Here is a 19,767-nt window from a genome sequence, read left to right as displayed (position 1 = left end):
GGTGGAGGGCCTGGCGTGAGACCGGCGGCCCATGTATCTCACATTACGAGGGCTTGAGGTCCACGTCCACCACCGGGCCAGCTGGACATTGTCTTCAATTGAAGACAATGCTTCACCCAACATGCAGTGCTAACGGCATCTCGGGCCACAGGTGGCGCGTGGGGTGGCCTTTCTCAGGAAATAACACTTCAAGGAGGAAGCCTTCTCCAAGCAGGAAGCCAGAGGCGTAGGGCATTCGACTGCTGTAGTACCAACTACGTCCACCTGGGGGCAGCGATGTACAGCATCATCTCAAATCCTGCCCGCCGCCCCCCACACCAGATTTTACCTGGGAAAGGGGGACACCCAAAGGGAAGACCTTGAGACCTTAGCCCACCCTCACATTGACCAGATGGGGAGACTGAGACCCAGGGGGAGCCTAATCTGTTCAAAGTCCTCTTATAGGGGGAACCCCAGCTTGTTCCTCACCACCCCACCACCCCAGTCTGTAACGGAGGAGGCTTGGAGTGTCTCTGAGTGTGAGGGCGTCTTGGCGGGGCTCCCGGGTGCATCAGTCCAGAAGCCCTGTGGCCTCGGTGACACTCCTGGTGCATGCCCTCGAGTGAACTTGGCAGGCAGGGTGGCTAGATGGGTAGGGACGTGGGCTGTGGACTGAATGAACTGGAGCTGCCCCATTTGCCTGTGTCTCTTGAAAACCAAGACTGTGCCCCCCCCACGCCCATGGGCTGACTGTGAGGATTAAATGAACTGATACACTGACTTATCTGGCGGTCTGGTGGCTAAGACTCCATGCATCCAATACAGGAGTCTTGGGTTTTGATCCCTGGTCAGGGAAATAAACCCCACATGATGCAACTAAGCACTTGCATTCCACAAGTAAAATTCCAAGTGTGGCCACTAAGACCTAGGTCAGCCAAATAAATAAGTAGACAATTTTTTCCTTTTAAAAAAGAGCTTAGACGAGTCCCTGGTGACAGCATGTGTGAGCATCAAACTCAACTTCTCCCCTTAGGAAGGAGGCCTGAGTCCCCTCTTCTCCCTGGCTTCTGACATGGGAGCCACCTGAGCAAATGCTGTCCCCGCACCCTGGTGACCTTGCCCTGTCCACTCCTTTCCCAGCCCCTCCCTTCTCCCACCCCAACAAGAACCACACACACATAAGAATATAGAATTTTATCTTATTTAGTTAAAAAAAATAATCGTACCACCGAATGAAGAAGTAGCTTTTTTTTTTGGTGAGATGGGAGGAGAGAAAAAAAAAGCAATAAGCCCAAAGAAAAAGAACTTTTTATATTCATCTGTATAAACATATCCGCTAAGGCAAACGCAATCCAGGGCCAAGGCTGCTGCGCGGGGGCCAGTACCTCCTAATTCCTGCAGATTCTAAGGCCAAAAAAATAAAACCTCTGCAAGGCCAACAGGAGTTGTGTGGACTCTTGGGGCATCTTACTAAAATAATTATCGAGTTTAAAAAGCAGTGACGCTGTCACGACACACACGGAAAGTTGCATAACTGTGGCCTCAGCGGCCATTCACTTGTTTGGACTGGGGGACGGGCACAGCTTCACGACACAGCAACAGACACGGACACGCACACACACGGACACGCACACACGTGAGCGTGCACATGGGGAGCCGCGCAGGGCCAGGCTGGTGGCACAGGCTTGGCCACGGCCCATCTGGGGAGGGGCACAGGGCGGGGGGGGGGCTGTGGGCCCCGTGCACCCTCAGGGGGTGGGTGTGACGGGACAGGTTCCCGTCGCTGGTGCCAAGGCGGTGAACGTCGTTCGGGGAAGGATGGCGTGAAAGAGCCCAGCCAGGCCCCCTGCTCCCCACCACCTGGTCCGTGCAAACCACTTAAAGCACTTCTTGGACACCTCCTGGAGAACGGAGGCGTGCTGGTTTCCTTCCCCATGAAGGGGCCAAGCCCTCCCCACTGCCCCCTCTTCTCCAGGGACCCTCTGGCTGCTGTGGGCCGGTATGGGGTGGGGGTGCGGCAACTAGGGAGTGGTGTTTCTGCCCCCAGAGCCTTCCCGGCCCATGATCCATGGCATGGCCGGCAGAGTGTGGGCCCGTGAGGTAGATTGGCAGAGCTGCCCCCTCACCCTGCCTGGCTGGGGCCCAGAGGGCTGGGGTTTCCATGTCAGCTGGGGGGCAGGGATGGGGCGGGTGGGCCAGGGCCTTGGGTCCCTTGGCCAGGATAGAAGCGCCCCCCTTGATTCCAGCAGAGAGAGGAGGCAGGGCTGCAGGAACAGGTGCTGGGGGTGGGGAGCCGGGTGCCACTGATCAGCTCTCTGGGTCTGCGATTCTTGCCATCTGTCGCTCCCCCAGTCTAGGGAGGGGCCCCAGGGCCGCTGCGGCCTGCAGGTGAAGGGCAGGTGGCCTCTGGGGTGGGGAGGCGGTGGAAAGGGGGAGCGGCAGGGAGGAGAGGAGTGTGTGTGGAGGGCAGCCCCCAGCAGGGTGCGCCCTAGAGCCGGGAGCAGGCACGGCTGGGGCAGGCAGCGGGCAGCCAGGAGGCGAAGGAGCAGGACCGGCCGGGCAGCTGGTGTCGCGGCCTCAGGAACAGCAGAGGGAGCGGGGAGAGGCCGGGCCGCTCTGGAAGACCCCCTCGACCGGCTCGTTCACAGACATCTGTAGCTTTTTTAGCATGGTCCCTTCGGGCAGAGCCGAGGATCAAGCTGGGCCTCCGGTGTGCTCACCCTTGCCACCCTCGCCGTTCAGACCGGGCGCCAGGGCCGGGGCCACGTGGTGGGGCACAGCCTCGCTACTTGAAAGTGGACTGCAGCTCCTTGAAGGCTGCTTTCCGCTGCTTCATCTCCTCCGCCTGCTTCTTCCTCTCCTCCTGCTCTGCCTTGATCTCCTCCTCGAAGCGGCTGGACACGTTCATGGCCTGGACCTGGGATGGGGTCAGGTGGGAGTCAGGCGGTCAGGACCAGAGGAGGTCTCTCTGGGGTCTCTTCTAGTTCTGCTGTGCCCCCATCCCACCCCAACCGATGCGCTGCCTCCCACCATCCAGACCCTCGGCTCAGCACTTCAGTCACCTCTCTGAGCCTCAGTTCTTCCATTTAGAGCCTGGTAGTGATTTAGTTGCCAAGTCGTGTCTGACTCGTGACTCCATAGACTGTAGCCTGCCAGGCTTCTCTGTCCATGGCATTTCCCAGGCAAGAATACTGAAGTGGGTTGCCATTTTCTCCTCCAGGGAATTTTTCCCATCCAGGGGTTGAACCTGGGTCTCCTGCACTGCAGGCAGACTCTTTACCAACTGAGCTACCAGGGAAGCCCATATTTAGAGCCTGGTGATTAATAAGTCTGACCTCATAGATATGGGGAGAGGATTAAAAGAGATAAGATACATTCAGTGGCTGTTGCAGAGTATGGGTCCTGTAAATGGGAGCTTCTGATGTAGCTATTCTTATCCTGTTCCCGTCCTGGGAAGCCCAACTGAACCCAGAAACATCCCATCAATTCTAGAAGCCCAGAAGGAGGTGTGAGGAGGCCTTTAGAAGGAATGTTCTTAGCTAACATGAAGATGGGGAGAAGCAAGAACAGGCAGGAGCCCCAGAGCCCTGGCAAGACAGGATCCAGGAACCATACTTGTCCCCTCCACCTGAACCTGTGCCATGCCTGGGGTTGGCCTCTGGGGCCCATCACACTCCCTCCAGGCTGGGGCTGGCAGGGCCAGTGTCTCCGAAAGGCGCTGGGAACCAGTGCTGTCTTTCTGGGCCTGCTCTGCTGTCTCTTGATCCCACCTTTTAAAGCCCAGTCCTTTGTGGGTAGTGGCTCTGTGTGCCAGGGCAGGGGCATCTCAAAGTGGTCCTTGTTCCCTCTTCAAGAATACACACCCCTCACCCATCCCTGGGGGAGAGAAAGGGGAAACTGGAAAGGATCGCAAGCAGGATGGGAGGGGACAGAAGCCAGGAACGACGTGGGCCCCGATAGGTGTCAGCTCCCCACCTCCTGTCTGCGGCCGCAGCAGGGACAGGAAGGGGACATGCTGATCCTTCTGCTAACTCAGGATCCTGGTGGATCCCAGCCATCCCCATCCTTAAGTGGGGTCGGGGCACCATACAGCCCCCCATTCCTTACCTTGGCCTCAAAGAAGCTCTTGGCCCCCTTGACACCCTCGGTGGACACGTCGATCTCGGAGAGGCGGGCCAGCACGTGCAGCCCGCTGTCCTCCTGCAGCTCCCCGGCTGCTGCCTTGCGGAAAATCAGGAGGAACTGTGGCAGGGAGAACAGAACACTGATGTCATCAGGGAGAGAGTGGGAAGGGCCAGAACCTGCCCACCCCTGGACCTGCTACAGGCTTCCCTGGGAAGAGAGGTGCTCGCGGGCCTGGGAGCCAGAGGCCTGCGTTCTCCACTCTCCATGCTCTGTATTCCTGAACAGGTTGCTGGGCCCCTCTCTCTCTGGGCCTCGGTTGCCCATCTGTAGAATGGGAGGCGAGGTGACCGATCTCCTGTCCACCCCAAGATCACGGCTCCTGCAGCCTGCTCCGCCCACGCTCAGCTCCCATCATAAGCCTCAACTTACCTCTTACCTTTGTCTCCACTGTTTTCTCCAAACCAGTCCACTTTAAATCCCATTTACTGAGCCCTGAAGGTACATGATTGTGCCCCTTTTACAGAAAGAGGAAGGCTCAGCACCAGAAAGTGATGGAGGAAGGACTCGAACCCAGGTCCTGAGTCCATACCACCATTGCATGCTGCCCGCACCTTCCTCCCGGGGCCACTCTTCTCTTGCCTTGCCTCCTCTGTGCTTCCTGCTAGCTCTCCAGGGCCCACCTGAGCCTTGACTCTCCAGAGGCCACAGCTGGCATTTAACCCTGTGCTGCCCACGGGGCCAGCGCCATTGCTATCTGGCTTGGAGCCTTGGTTTCCTCCTCCAGCAAACAGGTTTGCTCGTGGCTCCCAGCTCAGAGTGAGGCTGAGTGAGAGCAGGAGTGTGAAGTCACCTGGCCCAGCACCTGCTCCTCTTGGACCTGCAGTGAGAGTCCCTCCTCCATCTGCCCCTTCTTCTCCTCAGTCACAGCATCCGATTGTTTCACTCTCTGTGCATCTCGCCCTCTGCACGCCAGGACCCCGGGAGCACAGGGTCTTTCTCTGTGCCCCCAGAGCCCACATGGGGTCAGGGATACAGGACTTCCCTGGTAGTACAGTGGATGGGGAGTCTGCCTGCCAAAGCAGGGGACATGGGTTCGATCCCTGGTCTAGGAAGATTCCCCATGCAGTGGGGTAAATCAAGTCTGTGGGCCACAACTACTGAGTGTGCGCTCTAGAGCCCATGAGCTGCAACTACTGAGTCTGTGTGCTACAACTACCAAAGCTCGTGCACCTAGAGCCTATGCTCTGCGACAGGAGAAGCCACTGCAATGAAAAGCCCGAGCACCGCAACCAGAGAGTAGCCCTCGCTCTCGGCTAGTAGAGAAAAGCTCATGCAGCAATGAAGACCCAACACAGACATAAATAAAATTAAATCAGTCAATAAATAAAATAAGTGCTCACTACATGAAGGAATGGATGGACCTTCTTCTCACTTAAGCATCTCAGAATCTCCCTGGGGACCTGCTCTATGATCTGCTGAAACCTCATTCAGCCAACAATAAGCCATTCAACAGTGGCTGTTCAAGGACAAGTAGCTCAATGACAAAGCAGGGGTGAGTCTCTCCCTACCACCAAGCCCCCAACAGTGTTGCCCCCCACGGGGAGCAGGACACTCACCTCCCGGAAGCTGAGCTTGCTGTCAAAGTCCTCATCCACCTCCTTGATCATGTTTTTCAGGCCCAGGTGGGTCTGGGGGGCTCCAAGTTTCTCCATCATGAGCTTTAGCTCCATCAGGTCGATGAAACCATCCCGGCCGGCATCGTACCTGTGGGTGCAAAGAGAGGCCTAAGGACATCCTGACACCTCATACCTCACCAGCCAGAGAGGTGATAAGCCAGAGTGCAAGAACCCTAGGGACTCAAAAGTCACCTCCTAGCGAGGACCTCAGCCAAGGCTGATTTGTGGTCCAGCGACTGCTTGGTTACCTCTGATGATGGGCAGCTCACCACGTGGCCTGGCAGCCTCCTACATCTCGAACAATGCCAACTTTTGGCCAAACCTGCTACACAGGGAAGCTGAAACCACAGCCTCTATCTACTGAGTGAGACATTACAAGCAGGTAGGAAGATTCACAGTATCATACGGGGTACAAACTGGGAGGGTGGGCCTGATGGAAGAACTCACTGACCATCCTTCAGCACCTCCACAGGCCCTTGAGGGCATCTTGGCTCCATATCTCCCCCTCTCCCCGTCATCACCCAGGAGGGAGGCAGAAGGTACATGTCTAAGGGTAGAGCCCTCAAAGAAAACTTTGAGTTTTCTGGAATGTGGCCTGGGGTGTGTTCAGAGAACAACTTGTACAGGGTGCCTGCAGGAGGGTACAGCGGTGGCTGGAAAGGCCTGAACAATGATTAGGTGATGACTGTGCCTCTGCCCTGCACAATTCGGGTCTCTTTTTCCTACCACCCATGGCCTGGCAGAGAGACAGACAGGGTGAGGGGCAGAGTCTAAACAGCTCGCTCGACCGGCTTCCTTGTGGTAAGAGCTTGGGTCAGAGCTGCACTCCGGCCCGTCCCCTGGCGGGGGAGGTGCTGGGGTGCTGGGAGCACACAGCCGGGCGGATGTGGGCGCTGTTCCCGCAGCCCAGCCAGGCCCTCTTATCAGGCCAACCAAGCAACCGCCCTGATTGCCTCCTGGTGGGTGGGGGAGGGTCATCTCAGTGCTGGCCAAGTGGGCCTCCTGAGCCTAAAGACCTTCATGCAGTCCTCAAGGCCTCAAGATGGCTGGGTGACAGTGCAGGGGACAGTAATATGACACAGAGGGGCTGAGCTCCAGACACTTTCTGCAGACTTGGAGTTCCCACATAGACACTCATCTCATTTCTGTCCCCTCTTCAAGGGCTCCCCAACTCCCTTCCCCCATCTCCAGTTATACTTCACACAACTATGGACAAATCTGACAGCAACCAGCTTTTGAAATCTTATCTTTGTGCTGGGAAATTTACCTACTTCATTTTACTTAATCTCCTACATTTAACACGAAGGCTCAGAGAGGTGAAGTGAGATGCCCAAGGTCACACAGCAATAGAGGAAGGAGCTGGGCTTCTATCCCACGTCTGGAGGGCTCACAGACCTGCACATTTGCTGGGCCCAGCCCCCCTCCACACGTCCTGGGGCTGCCAGCAGAACAGAGGAGCGCTGAGCGGAGCATGTGTGCGAGGGGTATAAATAGTTCACGAGCAAGTGAGTCAGTGGTTGGGAGTGACGCAGCACAGGGAAGACAGGTCTCTGGGAAGCCTGCAGGGAGCATAGGGTCCTGAGGCCTCATCCCCACCGCGGAGAGAGGAGGCTACAGCACGGGCAGTGGCCACAGCCCAGGTGGAAGCAGATAACGAGAGGATGCAGGGGAGGACTGTGGGACTTGAGAAGGTCAGGAAGGCCGGCGATCCCGTGGTCCAGACTCCACTTAGAGCTGGAGGGACCCTGAGGAGGGCACAGTGGAGCCCCTCATCTTCCATCTTTGGAGTCTGTTTGCCAGTTGGTAGCAGGCGGGGTGGCTGCTCCTTGAGCCTTAGTGAGGGGAACTGGAGCAGCCCTGGGGCGGCCCAGGAGGAGAGCAGCCCCACGACAGAGGAGTCAGTCTGTCCACGGTCAGTCATGCGGACGCCCCTCCTCAATGTCCCCAAGGAAAACAAAGGCCCGGCCTCTTTCTGAACTTGGGCTCCAGTGACGTTCGGCGATGACATGTCAGGGCTGGGGCAGACGGCCTGGCTTCTAGGAGACTGTGCCACTGAGCCTCCCGCTGAGGCCAAGAACCCCTGGTATGATGGTGACCCTTTCGTAGGGTCACTGCAGGGACTGAAGGGGTTCATATGTGACAAGCACTTAGCCCAGCGCTGGCTCCAGAAATGGCAGCTACCAGCACTATCATGAGACTTAGTTACCTTTATGAAGCTCCTACTACGTGCCAGGCAGTTTCTCTCTACAACCTCTATGCTCAGCAATCCTGGGAGGTCAGTTATGGCCCCACGTGACTGATTAGGGAACAGGGACTATAAAGGTCTGGGCACTGGCCAGGGGTTCAGTCCCCCATCCCTGCGTTTCCCACACTTGACTCTCTCCACCGCCCCACTCGCCTTCCTGAGTCTCAGCGTTATTTACTGCTCAAGCATTTCTCCCGCAGCCAGGGGTGGCTCAGTTTCAGAGGAAGTGCAGATAAAGTGTCCACACTTGGACAGAAACGAGGGCTCTGGATCTTGGTCTCTGGCAGCTCCCAGGCCTGTCTGGGCTGCAGCTCAAACCGCGGCCTGAACCGCTGTCTGCGTCAATCAAGCATCAATCAATTACAGGGTCTGGGCTCCCGCCCCCAGGGGGACAGTCCTGGCTGCAGTGCCGGAGAATCAGTCACCAAGGGGAGGTGACAGAGAGTAGGGAGAAGCAGGTGCTGGGGTGGGAGGTGGGGCGCCAGAGGTGGCAACACTGGAACCCCCACCAACAGCCCCCCCACCCCCCGCCGTCCAGGGAGTGGACATCCACCACGTGCCCTGGGCTCTGATGTGGGCGGGCTCTGGGTCATTGGATCAGTTAGATTCTTCCTAGGTAAACCCTGGAGGTTTGTGCTCACAGAATCTCTGCTGAAACTGACCTGAGTCCAAACCCCAGCTCTGCCATCTGTGGGCCAGGTGACCCTGCTCAAGTCACATGACCCCAGGCGCCTCAATTTCTCCATTTACACCATGGAGATCAGACCCATCTCAGGCTCAAGGCAAGGGTTAACAGAGGATCCACATAGATTCTGAGCACAGAGGCTGGCCCACAACAGGTACTTAATTAATACACACTAATTACAGTACCACTGCTGAATTATTATTATTGTTAACATCTATCGTTAGGGTTTGAGAGTAAAGGAGATTATGGATATATAAAATGGGCTTTCCAGGTGTTGCAGTTAGTAAGGAACTTGCCTGCCAATGCAAGAGATGTGGGTTCAATCCCTGGGTTGGGAAAATCCCCTGGAATAGGAAATGGCAACCCACTCCAGTATTCTTATCCGGAAAATCCCATGGACAGAGGAGCCTGCCGGGCTACTGTCCATGGTGTCACAAAGAGTTGGACATGACTAAGCCCATACTGAGGCTGAAGCTCCAATACTTTGGCCACCTGATGCGAAGAGCCGATTCATTAGAAAAGACCCTGATGCTGGGAAAGATGGAAGGCAGGAGGAGAAGGGGACAACAGAGGATGAGATGGTTGGACGGCATCACCAACTCAATGGACATGAATTTGAGCAAGCTCTGGGAGATGGTAAAGGACAGAGAAGGGGAAGCCTGATGTGCTGCAGTCCACGGGGTCACAAAGAGTTGAACACGACTGAGTGAATAACAGAGCCTGCACATGTACACACACAAGGATACAAAACACCTAGTAAGTAATATGTGCCTAAAACCTGCTAATTTGATTATAATAGCTCCATTGAGAACTTTTAATGTGCCAGATACTAGTTAAGTATATTTGTACACATAATATAAAAATAGTGATAATAACAGTGGTAAAAAATACAATTTCTTCCCCAGTCCTGAAGGTGTATGGCTGGGAGGAAATGCTTGCTGTAGAGCGACCCGGAGGTAGGGGGTGGACAAGATGAATGAGGGGTCCCACGAGCATCTCCCCTGAAGGTCCAACTACTTCCACCCCCAACCCCCATTAGGCTGGATTCAGAGACCCTGCCACTTGGGGAGGTGGAGAAATATAATCTTTTGCTCTTTCACTGGGCAGAGGGAGAGAGAAGTCCCAGTCCTGGGTTACCCTCCTGTTCCTCCTCTGACAGAGAGGGAAATGAGAAAGGGGGAGATGGTCACTGTGCCACCAGCAGGAGGATGCCTGGCAACCCAGGAGAGAATGGTGTTAGTAGGATGCTGGGAAACAGGCATATCCCTGGCTGGGGAGACCCTCTCTTCCAACAGCCCTTGCCCTGAGCTGGAGCTGAGGCTACAGGTAGCTCAGAGGATCCAGGCAAAGACTCTGTACACAAGATCTGTCTGGATGCCTGGTCTACCCGCTTCATGTCATGTAGAGTGGGTAGCAAGCAGTCTAGGGTCACAGTTAGAGATCAGCAAGTTTCCAAAAGCTGTAAACTTTCCTCCCTCCCTACCTGCCGGCTTCCGTCTTCTTGGTCCCATGAGAGGTCCTGAATTCTCAAGCCTGTAGGGCTGGGGGAGGCTGGGCTGAGAGGAGAGGCTTGGGACCTGCCTGGGAGGACCAATTCCACCCAGAGGGACTGACAACAAAGCTCCTGGGCTGGGAGCTCAGCACTTTTCTCCAGCACTGGAGGGAGGCTGCTGCACCTGGCACTGTGCCCACATTCCTACCCCCCTCCCTCTGAACAGTTCTCAACAGGGAGGGCTCAGCTGCTGCTGCCCCGGATGCTGGTGACAAAATCCCCTCCCATCTGTCCTTGAAAATGGAGCAGCGGTTACCACCCGGGCAGACTTTGCCCCTTGGGGCTGCAGGGCCCTCTTGGCGGATTGCTCCTCCTCCCCTGGTTCTGATAACCTGGAGTTTCGGGGCTGAGCAGCAGCTGGCTCTGATAGTATGCAGGGCCTGCCCCGATTTCATAACAATATTATCATTAGTGGCTCCTCCTGGCTCAGCACTCACTAGTGGCAGGCACTATCCCAAGTGCTTTGTGTCAGATCCTCTCAGGAACTTGGTGAAGCAGGCATAAGCATCCCCATACTACAGACAGCAGACTGAGACTCAGGGAGGAAGTGACTTGACCAAGATCACAGCTAACAAGGACATACTTGACGATCAGAACCCTGACCTGAGGAAAAAACATGTGCTTTTAACTACTCTGCTGTGTTTGGATGCCTATAGACCCTGTACCAAAGAAACTCAGGTTGGGAGGGATACTGGAGGCCACCTAATTTAGCCATTCATGAGGGTCAGATCCCCTAATGCAGCTTTCCTGCTTGAGTACCTCTGAGGACGGGAAGCTCACTGCTTCACTAAAACAACCCATTTTGGCTTTGGAACTCTCTATTAGAAAGTTGCTCTAATATGACCCTCCCAGCTGTCTGTACTGTCTGATGGCAGAGCGAGGAGCCATCAGAGTCACTGCACAGGGGGAGAGGGCAACAGTTGGTTTGGGAGCATAGGGGACCCCAATTCTCTCCCTTTTGGTTCCCGTCCCATCCCAGGCCTTTGTGGGCGGTCCCTCTGCCCATGGGGGTTGCCAGGAGGACAGACAGCTGGAGAGAGCGGTGTTTATGGACCACTGAGCCCCCAGGCCCACCTGACTTTGGCCCCAGTATTCACAGACCTGGTCTTTCCCCATTCTGTCTGGGGAGGCTTCAGTGGTTCCTAGGCCTCTACTCTTTGTCCTGAAATGGGAAGGTAGGAAAGTTCTAGACACCAGGGAAATTCTGGCCTTGCTACTTGCTACAGCTGGGTTGGCCTGGCCCGCCTCCTGGTACAGGTAGACACCCACAGGCTCGGCGACGACATTTTGGCAGTGCCCATCCGTTCCTACACTCCCCACCCCCAGACTGCTTGACTCAGGAGGGGAAAGCCCAGTCACTCACCACTTCCTCCAGCACTATCTTTAGAGTCTGACACTCGATCTGTTGCCCTGTGTCAGTGAAGGAGAGGGTGTGTGAGCGTGTATGGGTGAGTGTGGCCAGGGTGGGGCTGATGCTTCCCCTATAGCTTCCCAGTGAGTCCAAGGATCAAGTGGGTGCCCCCCCGGCTGATGGCAACCTGCTGGGGGCTGTCAGGGCTCAGGACATCCTAAACTCGGGTTTAAGCATCTCTCACTGAGCCCCACCCTGGGAGGGTAGCTCCCTCCACTGGTAGCAACAGCAGTGGGTCTCCCCGCAGCCTGCTCTTAATAATAATTATTATTATAACAGTGATTGCAAAGGACACATACCAAATGTCTAATATAACCCAGTGTTTGTTATTAAGCTTCCCTCTTGTTATTGTCTCACTCCCTAGACTCAGGAACGGGGCAGGGAGATGGCTATGGGGTGGCCCAGTGCTTCTTAAACCTTAAAGTGGATACCTGGTGAGTCTTGCTAAAATGCAGACTCTGATCCAGTAGGCCTGGTGTGGAGCCTGAGTGATTGGATTTCTAACAAGCTGATGAGGATATGCTCCTAATAGGGTCCCATGGGAGCAAAGGACTTGGAGTCAGAAGAATCAAGTTCAAATCCTGTCTCTGCTCCTCAGTCATAGAAATCTGAAACTCAGTCTTCTTATCTGTGAAATGGGTGATGACCATCTTATAGGATGTTGAGAAAGGATTAAACAAGAGGCATAGTTCCTGGAAGGGAGCACCCCAGTGGTCCTCTCTCTCCACACAGCTCAGGAGTCCCCAGGCCTGGCTCTGTCTGGCTGCACCTTTCTGGCCTAGAACTCTCACTTCTCTAGAGTCCTAAAAAAGCGGAAATCAGCCAAAGAGAAGACTGCTGTGTAGACAGAGGGACCTCAGCAGCTGGAGGGCGTGGGGTTGGCTTTGCAGAAAGGGCCCCAGGCAGCAAGGCCTGGTCTGCTAGAGCTGAACCCAGAGGCACAGACAGAAGGCAGGAAGGCGCAAACCAAAAGGGAACCAAAGGTCCCCGGGGGTTGGGAGAGGAGAGGTGACTCAGAATCAGAAGGGAAGTAGGAAAGCAGAGGACGGGCCTGAGGCCAGAAAACCCTCCCTCCCCAGGGGTGGGGCTTCTCCCCAGAAAGCCAGGCTCCCGGCTGCTGTAGGGGCAGGACCCAACCTCTGAACCCCCAGAGGGTTCCCTTTCCCCGTCCCCCAGCCATAAACACAGCCCTCACTTGGTCTTGGGAGCTCCCTGTAGGCAGACCTGGTTCTAATCCTGCCCTGGCCACTTATTATAACCTTGGGCCTTGCTTTCCTCATCTGGCAAATGGGGAGAAGGACAGCACCCACCTCACTGGGCTGGTCTGAGGATTCAATTCAGTTCCTGAAATAATACACTGGGCCCCATGGGCCTGGTGGCTCCATTTAGCAAGGAGAGGGTGTGGAGGCAGGGGGCTGGCTATGGAGGGCTGTCATCATAGCATCCTTCAAGAGAACTTTCAGTACTCTTTGTAGAGACAAAGAAATGGAACCTGACGTTTCCAGCCCTGGGGGTCCATCCTCTCTCACTCGCAAAGACCCCTCTATGCCATTGCTCTTCATGACACTGTAAGCTTCTTGAGGGCAGAGATTTTATTTTCCCCTTAATTCTCTGGAACTTGCATACAGAAACTTAACAAAATATGATCAACGGTGTGAACCCTACATTTTTCAAAAATGTCACCTATATTTTTAATAGCCCACCAGCCAGACATGATGGTGGACTCTTTACAAAGGCTCAGGAGTTTTTTTTTTTTTTTGGCCACACTATGTAGCTTCCGGGATCTTGGTTTCCGGGCCAGGGACTGACCCGGGCCCTTGGCAGTAAATGTACAGAGTCCTAACCACTGGACCAGCAGGGAGTTCCCCTGGACTTTCTCAACTTAATCCTCAGGACTTTCCAGGGCAGGTTCTCTAGCCCCAGGGGAAATAGACTCTGAGAAACTTTGGAGTACCCACCTGCTGGGCAATGGCACACGGGAGCCAACTAGAGTCCTAGTTTTGTGTCATCCCCGGGCTGCTGGGTGCTCTTCCCTTTTCCCTGCCACCTGCCTTCCACGTAATTAAGTGATAATGAATTCAAGTACCCATTTTTGTTATTTACCAGAGCCATATGTAGCTGTCAATCAAAGCTTCTGTTCCACAGGAGGGAAAGAAGGTTCTCATGCCGAGGCCCGTCACTCGGGCCCAAAGCAAGAGGGCTGTTGCCAGCCTGGCAGGCTGGGCAGCTCCGTGGGGGGTAAGTGGAGGCAGCCAGTGGCTTTTTGGAGCCATCTCTGTGCCAGCCACCACTGCCAGGGCTAGGGATGGTAGTGACAGGAACTTGGTGAGGACTTATTCTGTGCCAAGCCCAGGGTTAAACACTTTATAACAACCCTGGGAGGTTGGGGTTATTGTTCTCCCTGTTCTAGGGTGAGGACGTGAGGCTCAGAAGGGTTTAGGTGTCTTGCCCCAGGGCCCACAGCTGGGATTCCAACCCAGGGTAGCACACTCCAAAGGCCCAGCGCTTAACCACTGCACCAGACGCTCTCCCAGAAAGGACGAGGGGGCTGTGCTGGGGGGTGGGGAGGGGGGCGCGGGGTGGTGCTGTGAGCTGCAAAAGCCTGAGGAGACACCAGGAAGGTGGAGCAGGTGGAGGGGAGGGCACGGTGGGAAGAAGAGAGGGGCACCGGCTGTTCTGACGCAAGGGGTCATGAGATGAAGTGGCTGGGGACGAGCCTGGGCCAGGCAGGGAACTAGGGCATCTTCCTCGGATTCCACAGCAGGTTCAGAATTACATGGCTGCCTGCCTCTCTGGCAGGTCTCAGCTTACAAAACCCCACAGAGCCCCAGGCAACAGCCCCAGGCTGTTGCCAGCCCAGAGGTGGCTGCCTTGAGGCCCTCTGGGGCCACACCCCTGGCCCTTGCCTGGAGGTCTCCAGCATTAGTTTGACTCTGCTACCCTAGACTCTGTGGACTGTAGCCTGTCAGGCTCCTCTGTCCATGGAATTATCCAGGCAAGAATACTGGAGTGGGTTGCCCTTTCCTTCTCCAGGGAGGTCTTCCCGACCCAGGCAGGACCCTAAACGAATGAGCAGACAGAGGATGGGAGAGGGTGGAATTAGAGGTGATGGGAGCAATCTGAGGCAGCAAGGGGAGGAAGGATTGAGAGTCGAGGTGCCTCCAGGTGCCTGGCACTGTGCCAGAGCTCTGAGTGCATCACCTGCCTGCAGCCCCTCCCTGAGAAGCAGGGACCACTGTCCCCATTGTATAGATAAGGATGCTCTGGTTCAGTCATTGAAAATCTCCCCATGAAAGTCACTACACCTTCCTGGGCCTCAGTTTTCTCTTCTGTAAAATGGGGAGAAGGGTTGATGACAACCCCCCCAACGTCTCTCCCAGATGGAAACTATCGGGAGTGTAAGGTCAGTGATAGTAGAGAGCCTGTCCATCTTCCCCCTGCCCCCTTTCTTCTCCCTCCATCTCCACCCTGAGGAAGAATCTGCTGATGACTACTGAATGGATGAACTGGAAGACCCCAGAAGGCAGTTCTGTCATCCAGACAGCTCAGGGTTGCTCAGACATAAGGAGGTCACTGCTGAATCTTTGAGAATCATCTGTCACTGTGCTCCTTTTACAGATGGGAAAACTGAGGCTAGGGGAAGGGCAGGCATACTAGGTAATTCAATAGCAAAGCCCCGCTTCCTAGCTCCTGACCTCCAAGGCAAGTCCAGCTCCCAGTTCCCTCTGCTCTTTCCCGTCTCTTGCACTCTGATTTGGGGGACGGTTTTCTAGGAGGCCTGGGCTCCCCTCCCTTCTGCCATGGGGGCTGCAGATCAGGGTGGAAGTCTCTCGGCAAAGCCCTGGCTGTGATCCTCCAGCCCTGCTTGGACCCAGGAGGCTGCAGCCCCTCTTGGATGGCAGAAGCAGAACGGGGGTTTTGTCTTCCATGAGAGCCTGTCTGTTGGCTGTTCACAGCCGGGACTCGGCTGGGCTGGGCTCGGCTGGCACAGTGAAGCCTTGTTTCCTTGAATACAAAATCTGCTGCCTTCCCTCCTCGCCAGGGCCCCCCCCGGCGGGCGGCACTTCCTTCCCTAGAAGTCCAGCTCCCTGGCCCCTTCCTGCCCCCACCTCCATCCCTGCCAAGCAGCACCCCATCAAGCAGCAGTGGTGCCAAGAAGGGGCTCCAGGGGTTCAGCTCCGCTCAATTTTCACCAAAGTATCCCTCGTCAAACTCATACCAGAAACAGCCTCTGTAAAAAAGTGAGCTTGTTCTGCAAACGCAGGTTCAAGACCCCTCCCCAAGCCATGTGCTCCTTCTAACCAAGCTGCAGCTTCCCATTTAGTCAAAGCGTTAGTCACTCAGTCATGTCCGACTCTTTGTGACCCCATTGACTGTAGCCCACCAGGCTCCTCTGTTTATGGGATTCTCCAGGCAAGAATATTGGAGTGGGTTGCCAGGCCCTTCTCCGGGGATCTTCCCAACCCAGGGATCAAACCCAGGTCTCCTGCATTGCAGGCAGATTCTTTACTGTCTGAGGCACAGGGAAGCAATCCCAAGTCCCTGCTCATTTGGTGTGTCTGGGTTCTCCAAACTGTTCCTTCTTTTTATTTTTCATGGGGGTAGAAGGGATGTCATGGAAGCCCAAGAGAAGGAGGTGGTGGGTCCATGTGGGGGAAAATCAGCCATGAATATGGAAGGGGGTGCTGGCCCATTTGGAGGCAGACATCTGTGATGGGAAACCCAGGAGGGAAGAACATGAATTCTGGAGTCACAGGCCTGGGTTTAGAGCCTGACTCCATCATTTTCTAGCTGTGTGTTCTTGGCAAATTACTTCACTTCTCTGTGCCCAGACTGCCCAACTGCGCCACAGTGGTGATGACAGTTCTGTCATGGGGTGCTGGGAGGAATGGAGGAGCTCCTTAGTCCCTGGGCAGTGTGAATACAGGGATCAAGCAGCTGAATAATCTCTCCTGTACTTCCCTGTGTGGGGGTGGGAGGGGGGGCGGCAGAGTCTACAAGGAAGTTGCCCTCTATTGGGTCTGGAATCCTGGAACTCCTGTGCTTCTGATAAGGCCAGTCTTCGATCATGATAAAACTTGATAAGATCTCCTAAACCAAGACCCTGCAGGCAAAGGAGCAGGCTCCCCAGGGACCAGGGGTGTCTGTGCAGAGGCCTGGGGTGGGGTTAAGGACTCAGTTCTGCCCCAGGCTGACCCTCGGAAAAAAGTATGGGGTTCCCAGCCATTCAGGTCTGAGAACCAAAAAACCTCTTCCCTACAATGGGGGTCAAATGCAGAAGCAGCAGCCGCAGCAAGCAGTGAGAAGTGGGAAAGAGCCTTTCTCAAACTGGGGGGTTGCAAAACACCCTGGGCTTCCTGCTTGCCGCTGGGTCACACTGCCCCAGCCTGCCCCCACCTCCTGCCCCAGCCAAGGTGGCTGCCAGACCTCCTGACTTCCTCACCTAAGACTTGACCTCAGGACGGGTCTACCTTTTTGGATCCATTTCCAGACCTATTCCAGATCACACCCCTGGGGCTGTTTTCCCCTCCAGGGGCAGGGGCGATGGGCAACAGGAGGTGGGTGGGGAACAGTATCAAAGGGAGGGGGGTTGAGCACCTTCAAAGCCCCCACCCCTACCCCAACCCCCACACTGCTGGGGGGCAGTGCATCTGACCGTCTCAGTCCCCAGAGGGTGAACCCAGGGGTGGACCCAAAGGGGATCAGGAAGTTTTTCTCTCCAGTCATTTAAGAGATTTAAAGTTTTTTTTTGTTGGGGGAGGGGTAAGTCCAGAGGCCTCAAAGTACCTGTCCAACCTGCTGAGGGCATGGGGTGTGGAAAAAGGGATGGAGGAAGGGCTGAGGTGAGAGCCACCAGCCAAGTCAGATAGGAGGTGACCCTCTGCGGGGAGGACAGGGGGCATGCAGTGGGGGAAGAGGGGAAAGGAGATATGGGGCCTTCTGACAGAAAGCAGGGGGCCAGTGACTGCAAAGCTTCAGGGTGGTGAGGGCAAGAGGAGGGAGCCGCAGTCTGGAGAGCGAGGAGGGGACAGTCCTGACCGGATGATTGGTGGTGAGGTTTGTACAGACCAGCGGAGTAGGGGGCAGGGAGGAAGGGGTCCCTCCCTGGGGAGATCACCTGAGGGTCAAGGGTTGGGGGCCTGGCTAAAGGAGTGGATGGGGGTAGAGGTGAGAGGGACTGAAGGGTCTTTGACACAGTTTGCTGGTAGATGTTGAATAAGTGCAGGGAAAGTGGGGGAGGGGTCTCGGCCCAGAACCCACGTTGAGGGGGATGTGAGATAAGCGGAAAAAATGAAAGAGCCCCAGCCAGTGAAAGGAACGGTCACCTTTGTTGAGGCGCTGGAGGGTGGGGTGGGTGTTTCTGACCCGCGTTTGGGTTGGGGGTTGGTTGGGAATTCAAGTAGCTGAGGAGGAGGACACAGAGGCCACGGGGTCCCCAGTCTCCTAGTGCGCGGGTGTGGAGAAGGATCACTAACAAGACAGGGGTCCTAGGCCAGAGATCCGAGCTCTCCAGACCCACGCGAATGGTAGCAATGGGGGCTCGCGCTTCTCTAGAAGGAGCCGCGAGGTCCCCTACTCCGTGTGCGTGCGGGTCGGGTACCGGGGGCAGCGTCACCGTGAGAAGGGGTCGCGTGCCAGGGGCCGCGGGTCCCCAGACCCATAAGCGTGGTGGGGAGGAGGTCCCGGAGCCTCGTGACTATCTGGAAGGGATCTGGGGTCCTCGCCTCTGATGTGTCGGGGATCGGGGAGCTCGGCTGGCCTCATGGGTCACGGGACCGCGCGGGGTCCGGGGTTCGGGGGCTCAGGAGCCGAGGCCGGCTCGCGGGGTGGGTGGGGGACAGGGTCGGGTGGGCACTCACTCCTTGAACATCTTCTCCATGTCCTTGATCTGCTTCCTGGAGAACTCCTTGAACTCAGTATAGGGGTTGAAGACGCGGCGGCTGGGTGACTGGGGCTCGCCGATGCCCTGGTTGAGGTCGGCGCGCCGCAGCAGCTTGGCGCTCAGCTCTTCGTCCGCGCTGCCCAGCGCCTCGGCCGTCTCGTCGGGCGCTCCCGCCGCTGCCGCCGCCGCCCCGTTCAGCCCGGGCTGCTCCGGGGCCTCGCCGCCGCCCTCGCCCTCCATCTGCAGCCGCCGGCTCAGCTTGCTGGCCAGCTCGTCCGTGGCCATGGTGGCCCGCGCGGCGCTCGCCTCGGCCCGGCGTCTGCTCGTCTCGCGCCCGCACCGCCTCTGGCCGAGCTCTTCCTCTTCCTGACACTCCCCACCGCCAGGCACCGCCCCCGAAGGTGGGACTTACGCCCCTCGCGGGGCCCGCCCGCTCCCGCCCCCGATCCTGGCCCAGTGCAGCCCGCGCCTGCTCCAGCTCGCTCGCAGAGGCTCGAGCGTGCCGGGGGCGCCGGCCCGCCACCATACCCCGCCCCCCCGTCGGGTTGGGGGACGCCGTGGAAACCCATCCCCAGCTCTCCGTCCTCACTGTGCCAACGGAGCGGGAGGGGTCAGGCGATCCAGGCGGGAAGGAAGTGGGGGGTCCTTCCCTGCAGTTTGGGCGTGGGTCTGGGACTCAGGGGGGCGCCGTCCCCAACCCCTTCTCTGGAATCCCCACGCCGTGAGGTCGTAATCTCGTGTCGGCGTGACACCCTGTCGGTTGCCATGGAGACCACTCGATGTTACACACTGGCGCGCCCCGTGAGGGCTGCGGGGCTAATGAAGAAGGTGGATCCGGTGTGCAGGATACCCTGTGTAGATGTACCCGCAGGTGGAGCCGCCGCATCCTTTGGAAAGGGATGGACCAGCAGCTGCGAGGGAGATGGCGCTGGGCCTCAGTCTTGAGAGGTCCTCGGAGACAGCGGGAGAGAGCAAGGGAGAAGGGCCTGGTCCTCTCCCCGCGGGTCAGCACATAACATGAATGACTTGGCAGAATAGCTCCCGGGCCATGCGGTCGTCTGTGACTTTATTTTAGGGGAGCTGGCAGGGAGATCTTGATGTTGCCATTTCAGTGGGGACCCCAGAGAAGAGGTGTCCTCTCCCAAGGCTCAAGGGGTGTCAGGAAGAGGCCAGAGAGAGAATTTCTCTCTGTGGTCTGGTGTGTCACCTTA

At 56.6% G+C, this 19,767-nt stretch overlaps 1 protein-coding gene across 1 annotated transcript; it reads right to left on the bottom strand.

The window, feature by feature from the left end:
• Positions 1 to 1,166: 1,166 nt before the first annotated feature.
• EFHD2 (EF-hand domain family member D2) lies at positions 1,167 to 18,919 on the bottom strand. Its single transcript, XM_043485624.1, has 4 exons — positions 18,534 to 18,919; positions 5,721 to 5,868; positions 4,087 to 4,221; positions 1,167 to 2,896 (listed from the first exon to the last, which is right to left on the bottom strand). Exons 1-4 carry the CDS (start codon positions 18,839 to 18,841, stop codon positions 2,765 to 2,767), a joined length of 723 nt encoding a protein of 240 aa, XP_043341559.1. The 5' UTR covers positions 18,842 to 18,919; the 3' UTR covers positions 1,167 to 2,764.
• Positions 18,920 to 19,767: the final 848 nt, after the last annotated feature.

Source organism: Cervus canadensis, chromosome 13 (assembly GCF_019320065.1).
Source record: "Cervus canadensis isolate Bull #8, Minnesota chromosome 13, ASM1932006v1, whole genome shotgun sequence".
NCBI classification, from domain to species: domain Eukaryota; kingdom Metazoa; phylum Chordata; class Mammalia; order Artiodactyla; family Cervidae; genus Cervus; species Cervus canadensis.
Note: the sequence above shows the minus strand (reverse complement) of the source record. Positions and strands in the feature narration are given on the sequence as shown.